The sequence below is a fragment of the Sorghum bicolor genome, chromosome 1, assembly GCF_000003195.3.
Source record: "Sorghum bicolor cultivar BTx623 chromosome 1, Sorghum_bicolor_NCBIv3, whole genome shotgun sequence".
NCBI lineage: Eukaryota > Viridiplantae > Streptophyta > Magnoliopsida > Poales > Poaceae > Sorghum > Sorghum bicolor.
Genome location: NC_012870.2, coordinates 29,318,704 through 29,334,636, shown reverse-complemented (window position 1 = coordinate 29,334,636; position 15,933 = coordinate 29,318,704). Strand labels below are relative to the sequence as shown.

General features: G+C 45.5%; 2 protein-coding genes and 1 long non-coding RNA gene across 5 annotated transcripts; all 3 read left to right on the top strand.

Annotated features, from left to right (window-relative positions):
- LOC8076608 lies at positions 385 to 1,709 on the top strand. The gene is made up of 4 exons (XM_021451363.1): positions 385 to 713; positions 804 to 882; positions 958 to 1,183; positions 1,267 to 1,709. The coding sequence occupies exons 1-4, from the start codon at positions 385 to 387 to the stop codon at positions 1,707 to 1,709; spliced, it is 1,077 nt and encodes a 358-aa protein (XP_021307038.1).
- Positions 9,999 to 11,811, top strand: LOC8067546 (tyrosine decarboxylase 1). The gene has a single exon (XM_002467238.2). The coding sequence runs from the start codon at positions 10,164 to 10,166 to the stop codon at positions 11,658 to 11,660; it is 1,497 nt and encodes a 498-aa protein (XP_002467283.1). The 5' UTR covers positions 9,999 to 10,163; the 3' UTR covers positions 11,661 to 11,811.
- LOC110435031 lies at positions 12,852 to 14,967 on the top strand. Of its 3 annotated transcripts, none has more exons than XR_002452692.1 (5): positions 12,852 to 13,126; positions 13,230 to 13,351; positions 13,442 to 13,641; positions 13,907 to 13,972; positions 14,674 to 14,967. It is a non-coding gene; the product is annotated as an uncharacterized LOC110435031 (long non-coding RNA). The 3 variants fall into 3 exon arrangements; XR_002452689.1 differs by having other exon boundaries at positions 13,223 to 13,351; XR_002452687.1 differs by lacking the exon at positions 12,852 to 13,126 and having other exon boundaries at positions 13,134 to 13,351.

Below are 15,933 nucleotides of genomic sequence, written 5' to 3'. Positions count from 1 at the left end.
ATCAGACGACCCCGAGGCTAAGGTGAAATCCTGATTTTTTATGTGTTGTGCTTTATGGTGTTCAATCTGCTAGGGTTTGCTTTCAAGATTGTTATTTTACTTTCGTATCTGCTCTGTTTAGGGTAGATCTATGAGTTGTTATTTGCTTGAGGTGTGTGAGATGGTTTCTGTGAGTTGTGATCTGTTTCGTTCATTTCTGAGTTGCATTGAATGGTCGATGATGTAGTTCACAGTGTGCACTGGGAGGCATTTTATTTTGCAGCCGTGCACAGAACAATGTTTTCTTGATTCATGTTGCAAACAAGTTGATGCATAGCAGGGTATGATTAGCTGAACTATTCTTAATTGACATGCATGTAGATGGATCTCTCTTTGCGCCGGGAAATGATGCGTAGGCAGGCTGCTGCTATGACTATTGTGATGGTGTCTTTTGTAAGCACTAGGCTAAAAAGGAAAAGTCCTCAACCTGATACTGAGCCTGACCCCTTAACCCCTTGGATTAGAGAGGAAAATGAGCTGCACAGGCAGAGAACACTGGCACTTATTTACAACTCCACTGATGTAGAGTGCATATCCATGCTTTGGATGAGAAGAGCACCTTTTTTTGCTCTCTGTGATTTGCTTAGGCACAGGCAGTTGGTGACAGATAGGGAGGGGGTGTCTGTTGAGGAGCAAGTAGCCATGTTCCTTCATGTGGTTGGTCACAACCAAAGGTTTAGGGTTGTAAGACATTCTTTTAGGAGATCCATTGAGACAGTGCACAAGCATTTTCATGTGGTCTTGAATGCTGTTGGTGAGCTTAGGACTGAGGTCATTAGGCCACCTAACACAGCCACTCCTGCCAAGATCCTTAGGAGTCCTAGATGGAATCCATATCTTAAGGTAATTGTTTAGCTTGAGTTTATTTTTTGTTCATAATTGCTGGATGCACTTGTATCTCACTGGTATGGTTTATAGGACTGCATTGGTGCCATTGATGGCACCCATGTACTTGCTAGAGTTCCTAGGAACATGCATCAAGCTTTCAGGGGTAGGAAAAAGGACCCCACACAGAATGTCATGGTTGTTGTGGACTTTGATCTCAAGTTCACTTATGTATTAGCTGGCTGGGAAGGGTCTGCTCATGATGCACTTATTCTTTCTGATGCCACTGAGACACAGGATGGGTTCACTATGCCCCAAGGTAATTTGCACAAACTACAACTAATTGTTGACCTGATAGGTAATAACATAGAGTCACTTAGAGGCATTTGTATCCCATTGTAGGTAAATATTACTTGTTGGATGCTGGGTATGCATGCAAAAATGGTTTCCTACCTCCATACAGGGGTGTCAGGTACCATTTGAGTGAGTTTGGGTCTAATAGGCCTACCAATGCCCAGGAGCTGTTCAATCTACGACACTCATCACTTAGAGTCACAGTGGAGAGGGCTATAGGTGCACTGAAGAATAGGTTCAAGATTCTGGATAACAAACCATTTCACAAGTATAAGACCCAAGTAAAGCTTGTCATTGACTGCTGCATCATACACAACTGGATCTTGGGGTTTGGTACTGATGAGCATGTCCCTTCTGAGGTAGGCTTTACTGGTACTCTGCCTGACTCAAATGATTCTGATAGCCAAGAACAAGACTCTGCACTCATGGCTGCAAAGAGGGATGCAATCTGCAATGCTATGTGGGAGGGGAGGGGCACTCATAGAATTTGACACTTCATTTATGTCAGTTTTGTTTAGTCTACCCTGCTATGAACTCTTGTTTGCACTGTGAACATGTAATAATCCATGCTGAGACCTATTTTTTAATTAATTTGTATATTCTTTGGATTGTCTTTATATTTGCAATGTTGTTTGGCTTTGTTGTGTATATTTTGGGTGCTTTGTTACACTTGGGCCACCCTGACTTGTTAATGGCAAACACAACTATGTCTCCTGTTGAGATTACTGGGTTTGTGGGTGCTGCTGATGTGCTGGAAGAGATGATCAGGAATGGTTCAGATGCTGCTGTTGTAGGTGGTGCTGATGCTGCAGCACCTGCACATGGAGTAGTAATGAAGCACCATGTGGTTGCGGCATGGAAGAACTTCCATTTGGTTCAAACCAAACTGAAGTTCTTCAATGCCGCAGTCATAGTTGTTTCAATGTAGTTCTTTATGACTGAGGCTTGGTCAGTTCCATTTCAAAGACTGGCAGAATTGAAATCTAAATTGATGTTTGGGTTTTTCTGAAGGAACATGACTTGGTATGTTGTGTACAAGGGCTACAAGCCTGGAGTGTATGCACACTGGGCTGACTGCAATGCACAGGTTGCTGGTTTTTAAGAAGAACAGCTACCAGGAAGGAAGAGGCAGTAGCCTCTTTCTTAGAGTACATGGGCTGTGATGAAGATGCCATGGAAACCAAACTCTTTCCCAAACAATAAGGCATCACTGAGCCCAAGCAAGTTGTTGGTACAATGAACATCTTCCTTCCTATAGCTATATCTCTGATTGTGCTTTTGCTGGCCATGCTTATGTATGTATCTAAATCTTGTTGCACTTGTCCTGCAAATAAGTAGGTCCTGCAGCTGTTCCATGGTGACCTGGTATGTTCTGTACCAAGGTAGGCACCCTGGTGTCTACTCTAACTGGACAGAACTATGTTTGGCACTTGCTGGAGGTGACAATAACTTGTATCAGGCTTTCAAAACAAGAGAGGAAGCTGATGCAGCTTTTCTAGCTTTCAGATTAAGTATTGTCTGCTGAACTACATTAATTGAAATGGACAATGATGTTAAAACTGAGGCCCAATTTAGATGTTGTAACAAGGAACATTTGTGTGTGTTTTATGTTTATTTTGCTGCATCTTTGCATGCTTCAGTTCAAAACATGTGAATTGTTGTATTTTGATCATGGGCCTGGCCGAGTTTCATATGTGCCAAACACAATCTCAAAAGGTAGTTGAGGTAGTTGGCCTGTTAGCTTGGCTCCCAACTGCTCCACAAACACCAGCTACCTTGGGCCAGGCTAGTTTCATACAATGACACAAACAACAACACTTGCTCCAAACAAGCCTGGCTTGGCTGGGCCTGGGTCTGATGGGCTAGCCAGGCTGGGCTGGTACACCCTCACAAACGCGCCCTGAGTGACTGACTCGGTGACTCCTGCACCTCCTCCTCCTCCCCCTTCCCTCCCTCCCCGTCACCACCAACACGGTACTTCAGGATGCGGAGGCGCAGCCGCGCGGGCGGCCCTAGCAAAGGAGACGCGGCACGATGGCGAAGTCCGATGTTGTCCAGGTGGCACCGATCTCCTTACGGTCTGCGACGCTGAACCTGGCAGCTCCTCGTTTATCTCTGTGCTCTAAGGCAAGGAAGAGGGCTCGTCGGCCCGAGGGTAGAGTGAGAGAGATGGGATCAGATCGGCTGGTAGCATGGTGTGGTGGGAGCGCGACAGAGGGAGAAGGAGTCATGGTGGCAGGAGGCATGGTTCTTCTTTCGATTCGGCGGCGCGGCCCCAAAATGGGATCCAAGGGAGGTCGGGAGGAGTAGGGAGACTGCTTTTTTCTGGCGACGCCGTATCGGAGCACTATTGGAGCGACACGGATGGGCTGGACCTGTGTTCTGTGCTTGGACGGGCTGAGCCCAGGCGGGACCTACATGCAAATTATTAAAACAATTAATTTCTTTAATTAGCTGCTTTATGATTGGTGCAAATTAAAAAAAAGAGAGTACCAGAGCAGTTGCCTAATTAATATGGAAAGTATCACAACCCAACGTCAGCCTGATTCGTTTTCCACGTGGATCACTTTACATGCTAATTATCTATCCACCTGCTCCTATGCTGATTTTTAATCTATACTAATCACATGGGATGTTTGGATTCATATACTAAAGTTTGGTCTCTGTCACACTGAATGTCTGGATGCTAGTTAGGAGCACTAAACATGAGGTGGTTGTTATACTTGGCCATGCAGCCCGAGGCCCGCTAGCCCGGCCCGCGGCACGTGGTTTTGGCCCGGCCCGAGGCACGGCCCGGCCCGGTGTTGTCGTGCCCGTGCCGGCCCGGCCCGAGGCACCACGCCGTGCCTGGGCCGTCACCCCAGCCCGTGGCACGGCCCGGGCACGGCACGGCAAACAGGCCGGCCCGGTGCGCGGCCCGGTCCCCTCCCCTCCGCTCCTAAGGCCAGGCAGGCCGCGACCGCGAGGGGGCAACGGCCCACGCCCCACCCCCACGCCCCAGCGCCCCACGCCATATATAAGCGCCCCCCGCGCCGCGCGGGCGCCCCCAAAACCCTAACCCTCCTCATTCCATTCCGCATTTCCGCCTCCGCCGCGCCTCAGCTCTCTTCCTCCTCTCGCTCGCGACTGCCGACTGGGCGACTGAAGCTCTCTCAGTCTCTCTCTCCGCTCTCCGATCTAGATCTGCCTGGACCGCCACCGTCTGCCACTCCACCTCGACGTCGAGTCGCCGTCGGCCGTCGCCGACGCCTGAGTTCGCTAATCCCCTATCCCTTTCCTTCCTCCTTTTCCCTCCTCCCCTCTCCTTCTCCAGTGAACCATGTGAGTCCGTCCGTGTTCATGTAACTCGCTCCACCGTCGCTCGCCGTCCTTTCTAATTACTTCTCTGTTTTTCTCACCTCTTCTTCTCCGGCACCGGGCTCCGGAGCAGGTATGTACTCCGTAACCCTAACCCTAACCCTAGATTCGCATCTTTCTTCACCGGCGTTTTTCTCACCTCTTCTTCTTTCTTGCCTTTGTAGGTTGGTGCCTGACGCTGCGTCTTCCTCCTCTGGGGTAGACATGGCCAGGCCGCCCGCCAAGCGTCCGTTGAGGGGCGGTGCCGGGGCTGGTGCTCGTGGCCGGGGCCGTGGTGGCCTGGCTAGTCCGGCCGCATCAACACCATCCAGTGCTGGTGCTGGGCTCGCAACGCGGGTGGCGCAACCCCCCAGCGATGGCGAGGACCTAGCGCCGCACTCGGACGACTTGCTGGAGGCTGAGGACGACGACGACATCCGTGAAGACGCTGCTGCGTTGTTTGGGATCGACCTTGGTGACGGTGACGGCAGCCAGCCGGATCCCATCAACCTCGATGCCGACGACGGTGGAGTGGAGGCCTCCACTGAGACTCATGGCACCTCAACCACTGGGACTGGTAAGAACAAATCTGCTGTTTGGGAGTATTTTCATGAGATCAAGGAGAATAAGGTTCGTGTAGCTGCTATCTGTAAGCATTGCCGCACGCGTTACACTGCTAGATCTGCTGCTGGGACTGGCCATTTGAGACGACACATGAAATCATGTATGGCTAAACGTAATCATGCTACTATGACACAGTCTAAGCTTGCATTGAACCCTGATGGCTTGAAAAATTGGGTTTATGATCCTATGGTTGCTCGGTTAGAACTATGTCGTTTGATTGCTAGGCTTGATCTTCCTTTAGGCATAGGTGAGACTCAGGCATGGGAAGAATACATTAAGCATGCTCATAATCCTCTGTTTGAAAAGGTATCTAGGCAGACCACCACTAGAGATATGACTAAATTGTTTGGTGAACAACGTGATATGCTTATGAAAACTGTCTTGCCTGCTACATCTTCTGTTTCCTTGACATCTGATATCTGGTCTGGTAATGCTAAGGAGGATTACATATCCGTTGTTGCTCATTATGTTAGTGCAGATTGGGAGTTACAGAAAAAAGTAGTTGGTTTAAGATTGATTGAAGTGTCCCATTCTGGTGAAAACATTGCTGATAGGATTGCTAGTGTTGTTGAAGAGTTTGGTCTGATTGACAAAGTGTTTTCTGTATCTCTAGACAATGCTTCTGCAAATTCTAGGGCTCATGAGATATTGCAACCTATGTTATTTGGTTATTTGGGCTCTTATCCTGCACCTACAAAAGATGACCCTGCAAAGGTCAAATATTTGCTTGTGCATCAGCGTTGTGCATGCCATATCATTAATCTAATTGTTAAATCTGGCTTAAAAAGGTTGAAACCCTATACTGAAGACTTTAGAACTGCAATAAATTTTTTAAACTCTTCTAATCAGAGAATTGCTTTGTTTAAAAACTATTGCATTGCTCAAGGTCTTAGGCCTAGGAAGTTTGGGTTGGATATGGATGTTAGATGGAATTCTACTTATTTGATGCTCAAACACATGCTGCCATACAAGGAAGTATTTCATGTGTGGCTTAACTCTAACTATGGTTGTGAGTTGTTGACTCTGCAGCATTGGCATGTAGCTGAACAAATAATGATATTTCTAGAAATCTTTTATGATTGCACTGTTGTTCTATCTGGTGTGTATTATCCTACTGCTCCACTTGTTTTGCATCATATTCTTGAAATTGCTGAACATTTGCAAACAGCTAAAAAGATCAGAATTTTAGAGCTATTGCTTATCCTATGAAGCATAAATTCCTTAAATACTGGGAGAAAATTCCACTCATTTATTCTTATGCATTCATACTTGATCCTAGAGCTAAGATGAAAGGATTTTTTAATGTGCTTGAACTACTTGGTAAGGCATTGGGCACCAGTTACAATCTGTACTATGGAGAGGTGAAAAATGAATTATATAGACTGTTTGCCAAGTATGAAGAGAAATTTGGAGGTGCCAGGTCTCAGAGGGTTGCAATGCCTTCAGCTCATACTGGTAAGAGAAAGCAGGCATGGGGAAGGATCTTTGGAGGTCCTGGTGCATCCCCTACCTGTTCCCAATCATCATCAGCTGCTCCATCTGTTGAGAGTGAGCTCAAGTCTTACTTGGACGCTGACCCTGTCACATGTTATGAGGAAACTTTTGACATTCTACTCTGGTGGCGTGACCACAAGCTAACCTATCCAGTCCTGTCTATTATGGTTCGAGATATCATGTCTGTCCCTGTATCTACTGTCTCTTCCGAGTCTTGTTTCAGCTGTACATCCAGGATTCTCGAAGACCGGCGACGACGCTTGTTACCTGAGCATGTGGAGATGCTTACCTGCATCAAGGACTGGGAACTGGGAGCTAGAAGGGAACAACATACACCTGAGGACACTGATCTGGAGGAGGCATTCAAGAACCTATTCTTGGATGATCAAGGCTCCTCCTAAGGCGATGGCAGCGGCACCGGCAGTGGTGGCACTGCTGCTGGTGGCTAGAAGGGAAACTGGTGACTAGAGAGAGGTATGGCTTTACATTCTGTCAATATATTTACATGTTACACTTATATAGTTATGGCAAAAGAGTGAAAGACTAACAAAACAATATTGTTTATGGAATTGTAGGTGCTTTTGGATTTTTTGGCAGAGGCAGACAGTGGCAATGTGTCATACCAGTGAGAGTGAAGTGAGGCAATCTGGCAATGTAGTGATGTTGATCAGTTTATGTTGATCAGATCAGTAGATGAGAACTTTTGCTGTTGTGAACTCACTAAGTCATTGAATTTGGCAATTTGCCACTGATGTGATGTAATAGGATAGAATTATGACATTGACAATTTCGAGCTGGCTGCACTCTTTTTTCCTTTCTAGGGTTTCTCACAAGGGTGAGTTTTACCTAGAAAGGATTTTAATGAGGCAGCATTGCACATAAACAGCTCATTTTGATAGTAGTTATTCCTATATCTTGTCTCTTATGTGTTGTCTGTGCCTCTGGTGTGTGATTGTGTGTTGTCTTAGACTCTTAGTGACTTAGTCTTATTGTCTGTCCACTGGTAACGTAACGGGCCAAGGGCCGGCACGGCCCGGTGAAAACGGCCGTGCTCACCGGGCGGCACGGCACGGAAAAACGGCCCGTGGGCCGTGCCTTGGGCCGTAGGCCAGGCACGAGGCACGTCCATGGCACGGCCCGGCGGCACGATGGCCCGCCGCAGCACGATGGAGGCACGGCACGGCACAGCCCGCCGTGCTGCCGGGCCGGGCCGGCACGGCCCGATGGCCATCTATAGTGGTTGTAAAAATAATGGCATAAACCATGACTACTTCGCGAGACAAATTTATTAAGTCTAAATAATCCATAATTAGCATATGTTTAATGTAGCATCACATTCACTAATCATTGACTAATTAGGCTTAATAAATTCATTTCACAAATTAGCTAGTCATGGCTTATGCAATTAGTTTTGTAATTAGTTTATATTTAATACTCCTAATTAATATCAGCCATTCATAATTTTTGTTTCAACTGTCTGATCTTAGATCATCATTTTAATCTTGTCCGTTCGTTGAGCCCCAGCTGGACAACTTTTCCTATTCCTATTATGAGTAAATTTATCTGAAAGTTTCATATTTAGGCTAGTCTCAATGAAAATTTTTATGATGCTCTTTCCAAGACTGCCATGTCATATAACATGAAATGTAACTTGGATAAAATATCCACTCTTAGTGGAGAGCTTCATTCTACAATTTTATAGAAATTTAATTTTAAGACTCATAGAAAGTTGGTAATCCTGTCAAGAGAGTGAAACTCATTTACTTTCTCTTTTTTTAAATACATTGCTATATCATTAAAAATGTCAATGTGATAGTCTATTTAATGCAAATGAAATCCACATACACTTGTTCGTTTGGCAGTGAGCAAGGAGGCCAAGTAGTGGTTAATCAATGCAAGAAATCAAATCATATCCTCCTCTACTGCTCCTCAAATACTATATATACGTTGCACCCAAGTCCTATATATAACCCACCTTATTTATTCCAGGGATTAACCAGCCTAGACAGATGAGGTGGTGAGTTTTTCATCTCTATCGTTAGCACCGTTCACTTTGTCGACCTACACTGTGGAGAATTCAGGCATCGTTATTTTTCTTCATATCCCTTCTGTGTTTTTGGTCATAATCGTGTGATGGCCCTTTTCCTCCCGATTTGCCCATGAAAATTCACCATCGACGATTACATCTGTGGATTCTTCGAAGAGCAACCATGCAAAAGGCCTTTCATTACCCCAAAGTCAGCACCGAGAACTTGCCTCGTATATCATAATCCATTTCATAACTTTTTTATATAAATTTGGATGAAGACAAGATTTATGTTAAAATTGTAGCTCTCGACGCAACCTACAACATTGTAGTGGACAAGTTTTTTATTCTTAGCTGTTTAGAGTCCCAAAATATTGTTTTAAGTTCACAGATTTTGAAATTTTCAAACAACCTTAGATGTTGACAAGGTCTATACCAAAGTTGAAGTTCTCAAAATAATCTATAACTTTATAGTTGAAAAGTTGTTGATTTGAAGTTGTTTCGAGTTCTGATCTACATGTTTCCTATTTATAAGTTTTCGATTTGAAGTCTTTTAGTGTCTCAAATATTTGTTTTAAATTTTACATATTTTGAAATTCATTTTTTTAAACAATCTCGGATATAGACACATCCTATACCCAAAAATGCAGTGCTTGACAAGATTTTGAACTTTATATTTGAAACTTTTTTCATTTGAATTTATTTAGTAGACAAAATATTCAATACAAGTTTACAAATTGTTGATATAAGTTGAAACAAATAAGTGTGTGGTTTAGTGGTAGAGAGGTGCTATGCCTAAGTAGTAAGTTGGCGGTTTAATTTGAATCCTGAAAGAGATGATTTTTTTTGGTTTTCGGAAAACTATTTACAGAATCCTTTGTGTAATAGTGGAGAGTCCGATAGTTAGTTATATATTGTTAGATCTTGTTATAAGTCGTTTATTACAATTTACATGATGATGGAATAACGTGAATAATATTTTTTATGTCTGACGGTCGAAAATTAGACGTACTCGTACATGTTTAGGTTATATGAAGTGGCATACATACATTTACATGCAATTAAACTAGATTGTAGCTGCAAAACTAGGAGGCACATGCAATTTGAAATAGGTATGTTGCACCTTGGAGATGACCGCTATGGACATTTTCACCAAGCAAAGGGTGTTTATTAATAGACTTTAAACATTGGTGGCTTGCTTTTGCTTCATGTTTTTTTGAACATTTCTATTTGCTGGTGTCTTGCGATTCCTCCACATGCCAAGAATAAAATTTCTTTGAAAAAACATGTGTAATCGCTGTGCAATCGCCCTATATATAAACAACCCCAAACTGCATGCTGCAGCCATATTAAAACTGGAGCCCAAACAGGCAGCACACCCAATAATTAATAGCTTTTCATCTATAGTGCTCGTCCACCCATCTGTACAGTAGCTAGAAACTTAGTACAGGCCAGCTAGGCGGCGATGGGCAGCCTGCCATTGGACGCGGCGTCACTGCGGCCACTCGACCCCGTGGCCTTCGCCGGTGATTCAGGCGCCGTCCTGGACTTCCTCGCCGAGTACTACCGCGACGTGGATAAGTACCCTGTCCGGGCGGCCGACCTCGAGCCGGGCAGGCTACGGAAGCTGCTCCCCGAGGCGGCGCCAGAGCACGGCGAGCCGATGGAGGACGTACTGGAGGACGTGCGGCGGGACATCCTGCCGGGGCTCACCCACTGGCAGAGCCCCAGCTTCTTCGCCTACTTCCCCATGAACGCCAGCGCCGCCGGGTTCGCGGGGGAGATGCTGTCGGCCGGCCTCAACGTCGTGCCGTTCGTGTGGGCGGCGTCGCCCGCCGCAGCCGAGCTGGAGAGCGTGGTGGTGGACTGGATGGGTACGCTGCTCGGGCTGCCGCAGCGGCTACTCTTCTCGGGCGGCGGCGGCGGCGTGCTGCAGGGGAGCACGTGCGAGGCCGTGGTGTGCACGCTCGCCGCGGCGCGGGACCGCGCGCTGCACAGGCTCGGGCACGACAGCATCATCAAGCTGGTGGTCTACGCCTCCGACCAGACGCACGTCACCTTCCAGAAGGGCGCGCGGCTCGTGGGCATCCCGCCGTCCAACTTCCGCGTCATCCAGACGACGCCGGCCTCCGGGTACGGCCTGACCGCCGACGCCGTCCGCGCCGCGGTCGACAGCGACGTCGCCCGCGGCCTGGTGCCGCTGTACCTCTGCGCCACGGTGGGGACGACGGGGCTCGGCGCGGTCGACCACGTTCGCGAGCTCGGAGAGGAGGCGCGGCGCCACGGCATGTGGCTGCACGTGGACGCGGCGTACGCCGGCAGCGCGGCCATCTGCCCGGAGTTCCAGGGCTACCTCGATGGCGCCGAGCTCGCCGACTCGGTGAGCATGAACCCGCACAAGTGGTTCCTCACCAACGCGGACTGCTGCTGTCTGTGGGTGGCAAGCCCAGGTGCCCTGACCTCCGCGCTGTCCACCGACCCGGAGTACCTCAAGAACGTCGGCACGGGGGGGAAGAAGCCGGCCGCCATAGACTACAAGGACTGGCAGATCTCCCTGTCACGCAGGTTCCGCGCCATCAAGCTCTGGGTGGTGCTACGGCGCTACGGCGCCGTCGGCCTGCGCGCGCACGTCCGCCGGCACGTCGCCGCAGCCAAGTGGTTGGAGCGGACGGTGGCGGCGGACGAACGCTTCGAGGTTGTGGTGCCGAGGAAGTTCTCGCTGGTATGTTTCCGCCTCCGGGCGGGTTTCGTAGGGGACGACAGGGTGGACGAGCTGAACCGGGAGCTCCTCGCGGCGGTGAACGCCAGCGGCCGGGCGTTCATGACGCACTTCGTGGTGGACGGCAAGTTCGTGATCCGCCTCGCGGTTGGCGGTGCCATGACGGAGATGCGACACGTCATGGACGTGTGGGACCTGCTGCAGGCCAACGCCGACCAGGTTTTACGGCGGTATCAACTCTAAGGCGTTGTTTGGCACACCTGAACGTAAAGCTGTCTAGACAAAGCTGACCTGTGTTTTGGAAAAAATGTTTGACAAAATAGTTTCACCAACTACTTCATGCATAGTTGAGAGAGAAATGAGGAAGAAGCTGCAATAAACTATTTTTTTTCTAGCTTCATTCCAACTTATGTCTTTGTGAGAGGAAGAGAAAAACAGCTTCACCCATGAAGCGGTTTTGGAAATAAGTGTTTCGTAAAAAAAACAGCTCACAACAGCTCGGTCCTAAGTCTTACCGGAGCTAGTGGACAACTTTGCACGTATTTAGATGTCGTTTTGACAAGATTTGAATTAAATATTTATAATATAAATTATCAATAAATTTTAAAATTTTGAGTTTGTAAAGATGAAAATTATATAAATAGATTTATTTTAAAAAATAATTTCATAAAAATATACATATATCATTTTTTATTTTTTTTATAAAAATAAGAGATCAAACTTATATTTGGAGACCCTGTTATTGTCTTAAACGATGTTTAAATCCCATATATAGAGAGAGGGAGTACGTACACACAGTCCGGTTCACGCGCATATGTGCACACTATGTAATTTTGTCTCGCATGCTCAAGCTACCTTTGGTTATTGTTATGTGTATTTAGAGTTATGGTGTATAATAAGTATTCTTAGATTAACTACTGAACATATTTTTATAATAAATTTATTTATTAAATTTTTTATAAATCTAATTAAACTTAAAAAACGTTCTATACAAAATTTAAAACAATATTTATTTTAGAACCAAGGAAGTATACAAATGCCTTAATGCATGATCAATACTAAAAATCGATTTTCACATGCGAGATTCAACCAAATGATTTTTTTAAGGCACCGAGGTTGATTAAAAGCCACTTGCTTCGCTCGCGTCACGAAATTCGAAGCATTAGTGGGCTCATCTGCATGCTGACACATGTCGCTGCATCTTTTACAAAAAGACCCTCTACATTTTAGAAAATCAATCCATAGTCCAACACATCTGTCCAAAATAGTAAACGTGTTCTAATATGTTTCACATAGACCCCTAAATCCTAAAATCGAGTCGTGTTTCAAAAACACCCTTGAAACTTTGCAGAAACCCCCCCCCCGCCGCTTCCACCCTGCACGCAGCCTGCCCCGACCTCCCGATCCCTCTCCATTCTCTTCTCTCCTCGCTCCAACAACCTTGTTCCCGCATCGGCACTTGGGTGGCACCCAAAAACCTAGCCACCGCCGCATCTTCCATACGCTCCCCTTCGCCTCACCGTGTTCCTGTACCAACATTTTGGATGGCCCAAAATCCTAGCCTCTGCCACCTCTTTCCTCCTCTCCACTCTACCTCGCCATGTTGGTGGACCGCATCTGGACTGTTGGGGGAGGCGGTATGTTGCACAATGATGGCGTGAGTGCCCGCGTGCTGAGCAACCACCTAGAGGTGGCGATGCGAATCAACGGTATGGCAAAGCAACTTCTTTTTTTATTTCTCTTTCACTCATGTTCCCTTGGTTCGACATCAAAGGCGAGGTCTTCCATATGGATCTCGGTGCTAGCTATCAGATATTCAGATCCGCGATGGTCTCCACTAGATCCATGCCTGGAGATCAAAAGTGGTAGGAACCACCTCCTCCATGGCGTGCCGGCGCCGGCCAGCAGCACACTTGTTTAGAGATCACGGTCGTGTAGGGACATGTCTATGATGCCTTTGATTGATTAGTGTCATTTAGTCATGTCTATGCTTCTAATATTTCTTTCTCTTCACAATTTCACAGATCAAGCAAAGATGTTGAATCACGAAAATAGAGCACCCACCATTTGTCTCCACCAATTGCGGTTGCAGCCAACCCTTTTGTGTATGACCGTGTATTGGCCAATACTTGGCATTTGCCCTCTTGTTATCCTCAACTCTGCTACCTCCAGTTGTGAAGTCTGAAACTAAATTGTGTCCTTTGTGTTTTCTACTGAGAATTTGGTGAGTGGATCTGATGCATAGTTCTGTCAGTAAAAAATTAGTATCTAAATCTTGAAGGTTAAGCTTGTAGTTACTTTGCCTTATGTGAAGTGAGTGAGAGTAGTGGTTAGATCACAGAAAATAAACCCCTACTTAAACTGTTATGATTTGACATACATGCTGTGATTGATTTGAATTAATAGAGTAAAGAGAGAATTCTAAATTTGGCATAGGACATATGAGAAGGTAAGATCACTTCTAACCCCTTTTTCATTTTCTGAAACAGACAAACAGTGATATCCACTTGAAGACTTCTTATCTTACACATTGTTGCTAAGCTATTACACCCTAGGTATATCTGTTTTTTATCCTAATGTTTGGAGCGACTAAAAGGAGGAAATGATATTAAAAATAGTTCTACATTCTTCTGTTCCTACAGAAAAATTAGAAGATTGTGATTCCTCTATCTAGGTTCAACAAACTGCCATAGATGCCTACTATAATCTAATTTAACCGTTACCTCGAAATACCGCCTTTCATTAATGGAGTTCTAAGCTTTGCTGGGCAATAAATAAACCCCTATTTAGATTCACTGCCTTTCATTAATGGAGTTCTAAGCTTTGCTAGGCAATAAATAAACCCCTATTTAGATTGGAATAGGTGTAATTTCCTGTTAAGATATTTTTCTCTCTCTTAACATTAGTAATAATCCCACTATAACTTTTTGTGGGGTTTAATTACTTTTGCAATGCTGCTTCATGCCCTACTACTCTGTCATTGTCGCTATGACATATGATGCTTTTCTAATGCATTGGTATGTCTATAAATCGATTCACCCACTTAATTATATAATGTGTTTGCTCTCGCGAGCACAACAAAGGGTTCGTGTTTGCCTATTGGCATGCAATCCCAGTCTGCCACCCTACGGGTACAGGAAGCACACCTCCTATACTATGCCAAAAAGATCAATCTATGATATTCAATGTAGAGTTTCCAACTAGATAATCTCTCCATTGCTTGCAAGCAGAATAACTCCTCATGTTGCATTTGCAGTCAACTGAAGATAATGTTGACATCAACAGCTTATCTGACATTGCTCTCCAGGACTAACAACATTCTCTAACCCATAGATGTGTCCCTTCTAAGAGCATGTCTTCCTGTAATCCTATGGTTGCTTAATATTTTGAGCCATTGTAGCAAACAGCAGTAATAGGATGTACCACCTGATTCTTGTATGTTGTTGGCTAATGGATCATTTGTCTGAGTGCCTAAAGAGTAATGGAACTAGATATACAGATTTACATTTGTAAATTCAAAGACCATAATATTGTTGACAAATTATTCCTACCATTTGCAATGTCAACGGTTTGTTCCTGACAGTTTTTGTGGTGGTTCACTGGTACAACTGCAGCTAAAATAACTGGTACAGAATGGTTGCTTGGCTTGCTACTGCTGCTGCTGCAATTGAAGCTTGGCTGCTGCAGCTATAGGCAGCACTACCTAGCTTCGTTTTTTTTCTTGTCTTCTATCTTCAATTGTATGAAGTTTATATTATCTAGCTTTGATCTGTTATAGATCATGTAAGAATCTTAGAGCTTATATACACAAACATTTTAAAAAATAGTTTTGTCCTTTTATGAAGCAATAAAAATCCTTGTTATAATTTTGGCCATATGTAGTTTTATAGTTATAGGTTTTACTAAATGATTGGATGCGTCATGTTTTAGAGTAACAAGCTGTATTGGATTGACACAGTAGCAAAGTTGTATAGCTTGTTGCCAAGTCTGTTGAAATTCAAAACACTGGTAAAAAATTCATGGTAGGACGCCCAAAGGGTGCCTGATGTTCTAGTTCATTTAAACAGAAGTGCTCTAGCAGGTCCCATGCGCAGGCGTACATAACATACATGGTCACGCACACACGCAAGACATGGATGACCACACAACGGTGGAGAGCTTGGAAATGCAGACATGATGTGGGGCCTTAGTGAGTGTTAGTTTGGTGTGGCAACAACCGTAGGGTAGATAGCTGTGGCGAGAGGTGGCTCGGCATGCCGAGGCTAGCCATGGTGACTATACATGATCAAATGGGCCAACCCTGATGGGCCGGTACAAGCACGACCCATGCATGACATGGCACGAAGACTCTAGTGTCGCTTCTAGGCTATAACTCCGGCCCGTAGCACAGGCATGCCATAATTATTGGGCTGGTGTTGACACTTAACGCAACTACTAAAAATACTCTTAAACCTATCCCTAGCAACGGCGTCAAAATTACTTAACATCAGTTAAGCTAGGTTGTCATCCCTAACAT

Excerpts from the sequence above, each read along its gene's own strand:
- LOC8067546 (XM_002467238.2), top strand. The coding sequence starts at position 10,164 with ATGGGCAGCCTGCCATTGGACGCGGCGTCACTGCGGCCACTCGACCCC.
- LOC8076608 (XM_021451363.1), top strand. The coding sequence starts at position 385 with ATGATGCGTAGGCAGGCTGCTGCTATGACTATTGTGATGGTGTCTTTT. Across the intron at positions 714-803 it reads GTGGTTGGTCACAACCAAAG|GACTGAGGTCATTAGGCCAC; the intron begins GTTTAGGGTTGT and ends TGGTGAGCTTAG. Across the intron at positions 1,184-1,266 it reads TGGGTTCACTATGCCCCAAG|GTAAATATTACTTGTTGGAT; the intron begins GTAATTTGCACA and ends ATCCCATTGTAG.